We start from the raw sequence: 12,868 nt of genomic DNA, 5'->3' as shown, positions 1-12,868 counted from the left end.
TTATTTCGCCCTGTTTCATGCTCCCGGATTCATATCCACAAGCCCGTTCATATTCGCCCGAATATAGATTGTGGCTGACGGGCAAGATTGCGCCCTATGAATGTCGCTGCAGCCTTTTACACCATTAGCGCGTAGATCGCATTGTAGACGCATTAGCATTTAATCATCCTCACATATTTTTCTTCTTCTGTCAATTTTTTTTAACTATCAACAAAAAATGGAAAACTTCCAATCGAGGGCCTGTCACTTTTCTCCTACGCGGCCAGGCCAAGCTCCGAGATAAACATGTCCGCAGCTCGCTCGCCAATCGCCAACGCCGTGTTGTTTGTATTGCCACTTACATTGTCCGGGGCGATGCTGAGATCGGCAATCTTCAAACCCTCCACGCCATAAACATTCAGCGCGACATCCACCGCGCCACCTTGCTCCCGAGGCTTCATCTTGCACGTTCCCATAGAGTGCCACGTCGTGTCGGCTCGCCGGCGCACAAACTCCGCAATGGCCCTGTCGTCTTCCTCGGAATATACGATATTGTCTATATTCGCAGGCAAGGGTCCGTCGGTTTCTGTCACGACAGCGGCCGAATCAGCGGCAAAGGCGGGATGCCACGGTCCCACCTCGCCGCGGAAGCAGTCCATGCGGCGCATGATCTCCCGCTGCTTCTTGTACGCCCACACGTGCTGCTTCACATCAAGGCCCTTTTCGTCGCTGAGGAAGCCAGTGTCAAAGTCCAGAGGATCGTCGATACTTGGACCGGTGATGTGAACGTGGCCGCGCGAGTAAGGGTGCAGGACAAAGGCGGTTAGCCCGAGATACTGGCCCGGGACGACTCCTTCGCCAGGAATGCCTGGGATGCTAGACTGTGTCAGGGGAGGAAGAGGGCAATGAACTATGGGATACATACGTATTGAGCAGTGTCATGCACACGACAGGCTTGTCGGGCTTGTTCTTGAAGTCTGCATTCCACGCCGCTTCGAACTCGGGGCCTAGAGCAGCTGCCTCTTCATCAGTCGGGCGCAGCTTGCCAGTAGCGTCCTGCCCGTTGTACCCAAGGATCTCTGGCCACTCTTCAAAAATCATCTCTGGGCTCAACAGGCCAAACATCATGTCGCTCAGCGTATCCCGCGGGCCGAGGTTGGTCTTGTAAGCGGAGCCCATGAGCTGGTGATCCTCGTATCCAACACCGACACCCAAGTTCTCTGCCACTACGGGTAGGTCAGCCTTGGCAAGGACCTCTGGATGACCGATCCCCGAGCGCTCAAGCACAGCGGGGGTTCCGAGTGCACCGCATGACACAATCACGAGCTTCCGTGCGCGCACCGTGATTTCGCCTGCAACCGTGGGATGGAACGCGGGGTTCGGCCTGAAAACAACGCCGACCGCTCGTCCGTCTCTAACAATAACACGGCTGACCTGCGACTCGACAACGACATGTAAGTTGGGATGCTTTCCGTCGTGTAAGCGGGGATGCAGGTAGGTGTGCGCCGTGTCCTGACGACGCCCGTCTGTCGAAACGTAACGGTTGGCTCGGCCAAACGCGTTGATGGCACTGAGGGACTGCACATCGTCGATCTCGGGATATCCGGCTTTGGTGGTGGCGGCCATGAAGTTGTCCTCGGAAGCACCACCGTTCCACGTTCCGCGAGAGATGTGCACAGGGCCGTCTTGCCCATGGATGTCAGCAGAGCCTTTACCATGATACGTCTCGAGCTGTTCCGGAGTCAGCGGGTCTCTAGTAAACGGCCATGTAGGAAATTGTCAAGCAGCAAACCTTTCTCAGATACGGAAGCATCTCGTCTGCTGACCAACCTGGCATGTTCCATGCGTCAAAATCGGAGCGGTGCGCGCGGCTGTACATGGCCATGTTGATGGACGATCCACCACCCAGCACGCCGCCGCAGGGAATAGTCAGCGCGCGGCCGGCGAGATGCTCGGAAGGCTTGGCCGGGCAGAACAGTGTCGTTTTACTGCCAGGCATTATATGTGGGAAGAAGAGACCAATGTTGACAATGGTCGGATCTTGGTAGTTGTTCATGCCGCCCTCGATGACAAGGACAGATAGGTTGCGGTCGGCAGAGGCCAGGCGCGAAGCGACAATGCAGCCCGCAGTACCGCCTTTGGTCCATAATTAGCATTTTGCAGCAATGATTGATATACTTTTTTCTTCTCTTTTTTCCTAAAAAGCAAACATACCGCCTGCGACAATCACGTCGACCTCATCCAAGCCTGCGGGGTGCTGCTTATAAAGACCCATGGTAAGGCACCGTCGAAAACGTGGCAAGAGGTAGCTGAATAGATAGAGCAGAATGAAATGTCGGCTCCTGTAGATAGATACATGCTTGTCTCAAAATAATTGATAAACCATGCCTTTGCCCCTCCTTGCCTTGTATATGAAATGTCGCCGTCCACGTGAGAAGCCAAGCTTTGTGAGTATGGGGGCGTTCGACTAACAGGCACCTTATTTCTGGCCAAAAGGTGTCGATCGCCGCTAAAAAAAAACCGGCCGCTACCAAAAGCGGAAATTATTCCGGCTAAGAGGAAAAGCGAGGCTAAACTGGTGACAGCGCCTGTACAGGGCATGCAGGCTCTCAATTGCGTGCCATTGCACAATGCTCCAAGGCTCGGAAACTCTTCTCTGGTCCATCGCATTGTTGTTTCCATCCGCTGTAAAGGGAATTATTCTGCAAGAAATATGTTCACAATCTATGTAGAATTTTCGTGTGCGAGTAGCACGGGAGTATCCGTCATAAGCCCGGTGGTGCCGTCGCATGTTCGGTTGGTTGCGGAGATGACTTGACCGAGACAATTCAAATGCTTAACTAGCAACAAGTACAACTTTTATTTATATGTGCACTCTATTTATACTCAGATGCCAGGGCAGTTCTCGGTCTGGATGTCGTTAATCTTGCTGTAGGGGGACTGGTCGACCCAGATCAAGTCGAAGTGGTCGCTGGGGTAGTCGTCGACGTTGTCGGCGCCAAGCTCCTCGGCGAGGTCACGGAGAGCCTTGTGCTCCCAGCTGTCACAGTGTTAGCCCATATTTCCTCTCCAGATGCCAAATTAATTTTTTGTATAATTCCTTACCATATGAGAATGTTGCCGTCACCACGATAGTTCTTGACAGCCTTCTTGACGCACTTGGGGTCGTCGCGGTCGCACGAAGTGTCGACGCTGAGGCCGAGATCCGCAGCGAGAGGTTTGACAGTGTCCAGGGGGCGCTGACGCTTGCCGCCTTGAATTCCAACAAGGTTAGTTTTTCAATGGCTACTTTTTACTCTTTTTGTCGTGGTGAGAGAAACACAGGAGAGAGAACAGGGCTTCCCCAGGCAGGGTAGTCGGAACGTACTGGACTTGGGGGTCTGAGCCATGATGTAGCCAATGTCGTAGCCGGAGCTAGCGCCAAAGACGTTGCGCAGGCACTGGGCACGCTGCATGCCCTGGGCGCTGAGGCCGTCGCCGTCGGAAGGCTTCTCGCCGTGGCGGATGAAGTAGACGGTGGGCTTAGCGCTGGCCACGGCGGCGGCAAGACCCAGGATGGTAATCAGCTGCATGGTGAAGTTTGATATAAAATACACTTGACAAAGAAAGATATGTACAGTGGTGATTGGCAAAGAGGACCATGAGCAGCCGGAATTCAGCTTCGTCTTATATAACCCTGTGATGCTGCTTATGTCGTTCCATGCTCCACACGCTCATCGTCACTGCCTGTGAGACGGGGCTCATCATCAGCGGGACGGCACTTGGCTTGCCGGGCTAGTCCTCTGACTAGGCCACACGTGGACGATCGTCAGGTCGTCAGTGTCTGCTGAGGTTGTATTTGACCATTTCAGCTCAAAGTTAACGCTTTCCACTCTTCACTGATTATGTAGGTTCTGTGCTATGATTTACCACATCGCTTGCGGCGCCGCCCCGGATCGACCTGCCAAGACTACGTATATTGTCTCATCTTGGATACCGATGATCTGGCCGCCCCCCCATTCCTCGGTGTCCCAAGGAGTCCTGGCACTGCGGCCGCGGACGCCGGCCGAGAAACTGCTTACTGACGAATCCTAGGCGCTCTTGTCTACTCACTGAGTACATGCTTCAATGCCGACGGCGACCCCGCCGAGACTGTCTAGGAACTGTCTCTATCTTTCGGGGCTGAACCTAGCTCAATTCTGAAGCAAGACGTCACCAATCTCCTCTCAGCAACCAAGACAGTCCCCGAAACCCGGCGTCCGCCGGCACTACCGCATCAGGGGACCTGCCCAAGATCTACCCCTGCATGTAAGCACGACCTGCCATGGCCCAATGGCAGCCAGCCAACGCACCGCAGCCAACCACCTCCCGGATTATTCACTGTTTCCCGTCAAGATCTGCTGCATAAGTTGACTGGCAAGTGCCCCGGCATTATGCGGCGGACATGCGTCCCTGTACGGACATGTGCAGTAACAACATGCAGTTGCGAACGATGTGAGGGCAGTCCGCGGAACAGCCTCTAGAATGCGCCATAGACCAGATTATAGGCTAATTCCACGTCGCAACGCTTCGCCGATCATGTTCCTACAGCGAGCAATTGCGGCGGCGCAATAGCGCTAACGATGTGTAGGCGCAAGCCCGGCGCTGGTGAAGCGACAGGGACAGGCAGGCAGACCGCTCACACGAGCTCCTTCTCCTTTTGAACAGCATCCGAGACAAGGCTTCCAAGAGAAAAACCGGCAAAAGGGCCGAGACTGACCCATAGATCTTAGTAACCTTCACCGCGATAGCTCGTCTTGATGGCGAGTATGAGCAGACTAATTTTGGTGCTGACGAAAACACTAATAAAGTAGAAGCGCTGCCGCCCCCATGTTAATTTTAAGCTCGGCGTAGCCTGTAACTAGTCTCCGCAAGTCCCTCAGGACAGACACGGCTCTGACATACACTCCTACCGTGTGCTCTACCAGTAGCGTTTTGCCGTAAAATAGCAAGCTCTGAGCACAGCCTAAATGCAGGGGAGGAAGTCAACGCCCCGTGTAGACATCAATCTATACCAGTTCTATCAGCGCGGTATTCACTCTTTAAAACAATGGTCAAATGTACCAAATGTCAAACACGCAACTGCCGCTTCTATTCTGATTCAATCTCTAGATCACTTTGGTCTATGACCCCACTGATGTACATGTCTCTCAGCATGGGGTACACGGCGCGAGCATAGAGACTTCTTCTCTCTGCAATATACCGTGGCGAGATGTCATGGTCTTTTGTGCTGAGCTTTGGTTTCTGGCGAGAAAAGGCATGCAGAAGAAACGTGCAGGACCAGTCATGTGCCCAGGGTAGTTTGGATTCAAAGAGCCCGGCTGCATTGTCACTGCCATCGGGCAGGCCTTCCACAGGCCCTGCGCCTTTCTTGAGTTGGTCAAGACTGGTAGCTGTATAATGTTCGCCAAAAAGCCTCTCTGAATCGAACCATTTCCAACCAATAGGTGCAAAAGCAGCCTGGTCTAGCATCAGCATCTCACAAGGATACATCTTCATGTCTTCCCCCAAAGTCGTGAGCGCTTCGTTGCTGTGTGTCGTCCAGCCGCCGTCATACACCTCGTGCATGCGTTCCATCCACATCCGGGTTGCCTTGGACCCTTTGGCCGCCAGGAATGTGCCACTGTTCAGCAACCCACCTCCTTGTCTCCCCGCCACAGCTTTGTAGCCTGCCTCACGCAGCGGCCGCATGTCGCGCAACGCGTGGACGTCCATGTCCATGTAGACGCCACCAAAGTCGTGCACCACTTTCACGCGCACAAAGTCAGACCGATGTTCCATGTGCTTGAGCTCTTGTCCGCGGTTTGTATGCGTCGGCGCAGAAATCGTGTTTATAACGAGGCCGGGCATGTTGAAAAGGCGCTGCGCCCATTTGCCTTGCTCACCGGCGCGTGCTTGCAGAACGGCACTGCTGCTGGCCGCGACGTTGGTGTGTAGGTATAGTACATCCGGTTGCCAGCGGCGCCAGGCGCCATATACCGATAGAAAATGGCTGAATTTGAAGGGAAACGTGCCATTGTCCGGATCGGACAGAATATAAACAAAGTGGGCAATGTTGGGAATGGGGGCCCTGTCGTGCCTGGTGGCGCAAGACGCCTCGTCGGTATAGAGAGTTTCGTTGGGCTTGCAAGAAGCTGTTACTGACTCGCTGAGCATCAGGACTCTGGTCTCGCGAGGCAAAGCCTGGAACCAACCGTAGAATAGGCTGATAACTAAGACGACAAATATCGCGGCCCGAACAACGACAGTCTGACGCGCGAAGCTGAACGTGCGCCATGAAAGCACGGAAATCGAGGGAATCATTATGTATTATCTTTCTTACTCTCTAAATCTAAGCGACGGATAGAATTCAGGTATATAAACTCACCTTTTCACCTACAGCCTGAAATTTAACTTGCATTAGCCAACCACACGTCCGACGACGTACGCGTACCACGTTTTATTAGCACTATTTTTAGCTCGCAGAGGTGAAGTTGTTCTCTTCTGAATGCGTTTTTGTTTACTAACAGTATGACCCTCAACGAAAAAACAAAACTCTCTACATGGGGTTTAGAGTGGTGTCATCTGCTTCAACGCTACTCAGTCGCCACGGCACCATCATTTAGCTCTACGCCCCCCAGTAGGAGAACAAGTCAGGCGGCATTTTAATGCGCCGAATATACAGTGGGGGACAGTACTTCAAAGAAACAAAACAAAACAAAAAGAATACACTGTAGAAACCTCCAGAGTGCTACCATCCGTGATCCGCCCAGTGGACAAGGATGTTTTGGGACGACGCGCGTATGCCACGCCGTGTTTGCAGCAGACAACGCCACTAACTATATATATCCGCCACGTAAGTCAGTAAGATCCACAATATGTGCCTTCTCAGCCTTATGCGAGCAATCATAATGCTGGTAAATAAAGCATAATACGTCATCTACCGTCGTTGTTGTGACCAGCTGTGACCAGCAGGGCGGCGCCTCCACCGCCTTATGGCGGCTGCCTAGGAGGAGTCAGATATTGCAAGTCCCTTCTTCAAAACAGGGAAGTATAAGCCTACTTCCCAACTGATACATACCATGACTTTGTTTCTATAATAGTGATTGGTGTTGCAGTGAAAGGTGCTCAAAATGTCACTCCTTTGCTATTCATCTCGTTTACAATGCGAGTCTCGGTTTGGCGAAGTGTCGGCTAGTACCCTACACCAGTTGTTAGTTTGGGCAAGTAAAGACTACCGAGGCAGAAACAGACCTCAAGCCTTACTTCTTCGTGAAAAGTCTTTATCATAAAACTGTTTATTCTCTACATCGCTAAAATCTGTTTTTGTCGCAGAAAAGCAGTACTTGGTGAACACGGGTTAATTAGCGACCGGATTCAACCGCTCATCTCCATCAATTACATGTTCTAGATGGATACCTGGCGGTATCACCGCATGGCCTAATGTCTCGACGAAAAGAGTACAGTAACTAGAAGCGCTGCCGCCCACGAATGTTTATTTTATGCTCGCTTCGGCTACCATCTGCGCAATCCTATGAACTGACGCACAACTTTGCAGATAACAAAAGCAGAACACGATGCTTCTTAGAAAAAGGTCAGTAGACGTAAAGGTAATTGATACAAGAGCGCGACTTACCATCAATCCGTGTGAGGATTGTTCGTGCCGCAGAGCGGGCAGGAGTCTTGCGCCGCCGAGATCATGGCTTTGCACTTTTTGCAAGCCACAATGTTCGCGGCGTCGACAGCGGGGACGCAGGATGCATTTTGAGCGGCCATGGTGATTTTTTTCTGTTGGATTTTTGCAAGCAGCTGTGAGCTTTTTACTTGCTAACTACAGTTTTTCTCTAATTCGTTGCGTTTCAAGGGCGCTGTTCGTCGCTTTATACTGCGTCGATAGTGCCACAGGCGTGTCAAGTGCCATCGTGAGCAGCTTCCTCTTCCAGTCGGTTGCAGTAGCTCCGGGAACTATCGATATTTTCCACGACATTGAGTCTTTGAAAAGTCCATCGATGTCTCTTCTTGCTGATCGAGGGTCACGCATGACAAAAGAAAAGAAATATGCAGAGGCAAAGACATTTTGTGCAACAAGGTGTGGTACCAGATGTCTTGTCGAGAGACCACCGGATGGCGTGCTAAATATATCGTGACACATCGGGAGCTATGTTGTACTCGGCGAGCAATCACATGATGCCGACTCAACTACTTGAAGATTGCCTATAAAAGTTGAGGCTTGAAAAAGGTGGCATTTATCGCTTTTGGGTACGACTGCATGCTATGTCTGCTTAGCCCTTGCTTCCAACGCTTCCACTCGCGCATCAATCTTCTTGTATGACCAGCTCTCGAAAGACGGTGGGTACACAAAAGGACGGAGATCGAACCGGTGATCATCGGGGCTGTATGACTCGGCTTCTTCGTGTCAGTCAAAATTTGACGGGAGGGGTGGAAAAGAAGCAACTTACAGTGGTACGCGGGCGTCGCCACGGTCTGCTTATGTCTATTGATGGCATAGAAGTGGAAAAATCTCTTCGTCTGGTTTGCACGTGTTAGACACCTGGGAAATGGTGATTGTAGCGAGAAGCTCACCTTGTCGGCCACTTCGCGTGGCGTCTTCTCGTCTTTCCATTCGCCAAGTAAGCGCAGGAAGCAACCGTACGGACCGAGCTTGTGGACTTTTCGCAGCAGACCAAATCTAGACAGCTCTTTATAGGTGAAGCCCATATCAGCTTCGTCGGATTGAACCTGTATCGCAATGTTAGTCTTGTTGCAAGAGCCTGAGCCAAAGGTCAGTTCAACTCACATAGTCGGCAGTAATTGGCTCGAGCTCAGCGGTAGGAATCGCAGTGATGAAGTCCTCGAGAACAGGCATGTCAAAATTTTTGACTGCCCAGGTAATGAATCTCACAAGGTCGACTTTGCTAATGGATCCGATAGGGTTGAGATCGGCAGAGGAGCAATCGTATTTTGTGAGATATCCACGCAGGCATTCGTCAACATTGGAGCTACCAAGGACCAGCAAGCCACCGCCACCGGGTCGCTCTCTGACCTCACAGAGTTGTTGCGCAAAGAGGTAGGTCAGTACCATGCGTGATCTTGCCTGGATGTTCTGCAGGGCCAGGTTCTGTGTGTTTGAACCTCCGTGGACTTTAAACTTCGGCGTAAACTCAGTCGCCTGGGTCAGGACATCCTTGGCAGCATGAAACATGCCATCGATGTTTGTATCCAGGTGGTATGCTCCAGTGCGCGCAGCCAAGTCTTTGGCTCTTTGGCGAGTTTCTTTGCTGCTCTGGTTTTCCATGCCCAGGTACACAGTGTGCAGAAGCTGGTTGCAGAGCGCTTCCGGGGTCTCTGGAAACTCCGTTGTGTACTTGGCAATGCGCTTCATATCAGCAATCACCTGCTTGTTGCCCTCTTTTGCGGCGGCAATCGCCAATCGACACATGGAGTAGACAATCGTCGCCGTCGCGCAGCTGTCGATGCCACCGCTGAGTGCAAGTTGGAAACCTGACGCTCCGGATCTGCGAAGGTAGTCCCATAGCCAGCAGGCCGGGCCAAGGGCGATTTCCTCCTCGGGAAGATGATAGCGTGGTGGGCGGGCAGGGGTTGGGGTGTCGAGGAGGTTGCCTTCGCCCTCTGTCAACGAAAAGTCAACCTCGATACGTTGGTATTCATGGGATTGCACCGCTTGTTGCCCGCGCGAAGGAGCAAATCGCGCAGCTCTGACTTCCTCCAGGTCTACTGTGGCCACGATAACTTCGACTTCGTTCAAACTGCAAACAATTAGTCAATTTGTCCTCAATCACAGCGACGTACATGGCTTACGAGAATTGGGAAGATTGGCCAACGAGCTCGCCATTGACAAAAATCATGGCGCAGCCATCATAGTATAGTCTATCCCCGTCGCACTATAATCGAGAGTCAGCTCACAGCACCACGTATACGTCCAAGGCCGGAGAACTTACGCCGATTTGGTTCGAATAAAGATAAACACCTCCGTTTTTGCGAGTAGCCTCCGAAATAAGTGCAATGCGCTCGTCTAGTTTCCGCAGAGAATGGTGGCTGCCACTACTGTTGGTGAAAATCTCAACGCCATTGAGGCCCCTACGTTTCGGTCAGCAAACACACAGTCCCATAAGAAAAGCACCGCAACTATTCTCACATTTCAATATGCGGGCTGTTGGGCGTAAAGAGCTCCTCGCAAGTCTCGGCAGCCAGGCAAGTGTCAATAGTTGAGAGGACCACATCGCCAATCGGGACCTGGCGGCAGCCCTGGAGCTTTTGGATCCTGGGCGGGAGAAAGTACTGCTCAACGTGTCGCGGGGCCTTCCATGGCGTGAAGAAGCGCATCTCGCGGAAATTGCCATCGTTGGCCATGAACAGCTTTGGACGGAAGCAGAGAATCTTGCCGTCGAGGACAATGGCGCGCGCATTGTACCGGCAATTGCGGTGGAGGAGGGGCAGGCCGACGTCGATCACGATGCCGTGCAGGGACTCGTCGGTCAGGATGGACTCGAGCGAGTCCCACGCATTCTCGTACACTTCATTCTCGAGAAAATGATCCAGGCAGCCGTAGCCCGTAATCTCGAGCTCGGGACCGACGCGCAGGGTTGCGCCGGCGGCTTTGGCCTCGTGGATGCTCTGTTTGATGCGGCGCAAATTGTTCTCAAAGTCCAGTGCCCATTGGTTGAGAGCACAGGTCGCAACCCGGACGAGGTGCATTATGGCTGTGCGGATACCTGGTGGTCTTCGCGGAAAATGTATAAAAATTGGATTGTGCTGAGACGTGCTGCGTCAACGCCGAGAGTTCTTCACGGGTATTATAGGCAAAGCAGCCCATTAAATATGTAGGCACGAATAGTGGTGTCGACATTGCTATACGATCATGTGACTGGCCGCGATCGCGGCCTGACATTTATTTCTCAGAACCTTCACAACACCACCAATTTTTTTAATCATCAGTGAGATGACTCTTACTCAAGAAGCTGTACATGATAAATATTCGATGCTCTTACAATATGTGCGTAGCGCAAGGCGCAACGCGCGAAGGAACGGTTCCGCCTCCATCATCTACCAAACTTACACCTGACCATTAAATCCGCTTCGGATTTAGATGCACCATGAGTTCCTCAACAGTATTTGCAATTGAGCGACCGATGGTCACCATAATGTCAAGCAGCTTCTTCGGCACGTACGTGAGCACCCACAGAATGCCGACGCCACTGTAGTAGACACACTGGCCGAGCGAGCCAAAAAGGATCTTGAGACACTTGTACATGACCTCGCCCGCATCAATCACAAACTTGAACGTCGTCTGCGGCAGATCAATGAAGATGGAATGCGCTGCCATGACCACGCCTTGCCAGATGTCGCGAAGTGTGATTCGCTGCAAGAAAGACAATACGGCACACGCCGCTGTATGCACCACGGACGCAATCTTCTTTGCGCTGTTGGCAATCGCATGGCCGACTCGTACGAGCCCAGTCCGGATCCATCTGAACATGAGCTCAAGCACCTTCGGAACACCGCATACCATCCGCCACATCGCTTTCGCCGCATGCCCACAAACCTCTGGTATTTCCTTGATGCCTTTCCACGCATACCTCGGCACCTTCATCAACACTTTTGGTATTCCCAGCACCTTCTTCTTCATCCAACCGCCAATCCGCACCCGGTTCTCCCACGCCCACTTGGGCACATACCAGAGCAGCAGCTTTGGTGGCGCCACGAGCATATAGTACAAGAACTGCCCAATCTTGCGCGCCGACCTCTCGATCCTGCGCATGTGCTTCTCATGCTTGACCCTCCAGCGCCTCCAGCCTCCGCCGCGCCGCGCGGGCAGGTAGTCGACAATCTCGCGGTGGCCATTGTCCGCCGCCAGCCGCAGCGCGAGCGCCCCGTCAGGCGCCACCAGGCCGTCGTCGGCGCCGCACTCCTCCACGAGCACCCTGACGACGGCGAGGCGGCCGCTCTCAGCGGCGTACTGCAGCGGCGTGCGCTGGAAGCGCGTCGCTTGCGCCGCGCCGCGCTCATAGACGGCCGTGGCAGACTGCCCGTAGGTGTCGACGCGGGCGCCCAGCGCGACGAGCGTGCGCACCATGCCCACATGCCCGCAGCGCGCGGCGGCGAGCAGCGGCGTTTCCAGGTACATGTCGGGCGCGTCGGGGGAGATGTAGCCACGGGAGACAAAGGTGGTGACAGCGTCGTCTTGATTGTTCGTCACAGCGGCGTGGAAGGCGGCGCAAATGTCACGCGCAAGAAGCGCCGCTTCGTCTGGAGGGCTCCCATTTTGTGAATATGTATTCTTGCCAGATAGTATAGGTAGTGTGAGATCCGGGGTTGCGGCGATGCGCTCTTCCAGGCTTTGCTCGCTACTGCCTTCGAGTGTGTAGGTCGGCAAGTTGTCCGCACTGCTGTTGCACGGCAACTGGTTGTGTACACCGACAAACTCGTCAGACATGCTTCCAAACCTGGGTTGGTCTAGGCAATGACCATTTTAAGAATTCGTGGGAGAAGCCCTTGATGTTTTATATGTTTGGTTCATTTCCGAATACAAGTGGTTAAAATGAGCCTGTTGGACAAGCGCGGTGCGGCTGACCTTCAGTAAAACGCCTTGTTCTTTGTTGAGCGTGGCTTGGCTCGTCTTGCGGTCCAGAAATGGCTAGCCCCGTAGGCCGCAAAAAGATGCCGAGGAATCTTGTGATAGTCTGTTGATGTCTTACAAAACTATAGAACCTCGAGAGAAAATATATGGTTCAGCGTTGCAGCATGGAAGTATTGTCCCAACAACTAGACCTGCTTCAATTCAACAGCGCTGTGAGGCTAGCCATAGAGTAGGCGGACCGGGGTGCGTTGCCTGCTTAGGAAAACATGCGAACAAATAGAATACGCTGTATTG

The 12,868-nt window shown here is 52.8% G+C and overlaps 5 protein-coding genes across 5 annotated transcripts; all 5 read right to left on the bottom strand.

Moving 5' to 3' along the window:
- Positions 1-254: 254 nt before the first annotated feature.
- On the bottom strand, positions 255-2,254 carry LMH87_011435 (uncharacterized protein; the record flags this gene model as incomplete). Its single annotated transcript, XM_056200577.1, has 4 exons — positions 255-855; positions 905-1,710; positions 1,772-2,115; positions 2,194-2,254. The coding sequence occupies 4 exons, from the start codon at positions 2,252-2,254 to the stop codon at positions 255-257; spliced, it is 1,812 nt and encodes a 603-aa protein (XP_056052412.1).
- Positions 2,255-2,865: 611 nt separating this feature from the next.
- LMH87_011434 (uncharacterized protein) lies at positions 2,866-3,551 on the bottom strand (the record flags this gene model as incomplete). The annotated part of the gene is made up of 3 exons (XM_056200576.1): positions 2,866-3,019; positions 3,085-3,232; positions 3,347-3,551. 3 exons carry the CDS (start codon positions 3,549-3,551, stop codon positions 2,866-2,868), a joined length of 507 nt encoding a protein of 168 aa, XP_056052411.1.
- Positions 3,552-5,326: 1,775 nt separating this feature from the next.
- On the bottom strand, positions 5,327-7,615 carry LMH87_011433 (uncharacterized protein; the record flags this gene model as incomplete). The annotated part of the gene is made up of 7 exons (XM_056200575.1): positions 5,327-5,363; positions 5,429-6,209; positions 6,707-6,815; positions 6,912-6,982; positions 7,058-7,062; positions 7,525-7,559; positions 7,613-7,615. The coding sequence occupies 7 exons, from the start codon at positions 7,613-7,615 to the stop codon at positions 5,327-5,329; spliced, it is 1,041 nt and encodes a 346-aa protein (XP_056052410.1).
- Positions 7,616-8,248: 633 nt separating this feature from the next.
- LMH87_011432 (uncharacterized protein) lies at positions 8,249-10,692 on the bottom strand (the record flags this gene model as incomplete). Its single annotated transcript, XM_056200574.1, has 7 exons — positions 8,249-8,382; positions 8,436-8,505; positions 8,560-8,715; positions 8,774-9,743; positions 9,796-9,878; positions 9,936-10,074; positions 10,133-10,692. 7 exons carry the CDS (start codon positions 10,690-10,692, stop codon positions 8,249-8,251), a joined length of 2,112 nt encoding a protein of 703 aa, XP_056052409.1.
- Positions 10,693-11,062: 370 nt separating this feature from the next.
- On the bottom strand, positions 11,063-12,430 carry LMH87_011431 (uncharacterized protein; the record flags this gene model as incomplete). The annotated part of the gene is made up of 2 exons (XM_056200573.1): positions 11,063-11,485; positions 11,540-12,430. 2 exons carry the CDS (start codon positions 12,428-12,430, stop codon positions 11,063-11,065), a joined length of 1,314 nt encoding a protein of 437 aa, XP_056052408.1.
- Between the last annotated feature and the right edge of the window lie 438 nt (positions 12,431-12,868).

Source organism: Akanthomyces muscarius, chromosome 4, assembly GCF_028009165.1.
Source record: "Akanthomyces muscarius strain Ve6 chromosome 4, whole genome shotgun sequence".
Taxonomy (NCBI): Eukaryota; Fungi; Ascomycota; class Sordariomycetes; order Hypocreales; family Cordycipitaceae; genus Akanthomyces; species Akanthomyces muscarius.
This window is presented reverse-complemented; position numbering and strand designations above follow the sequence as displayed.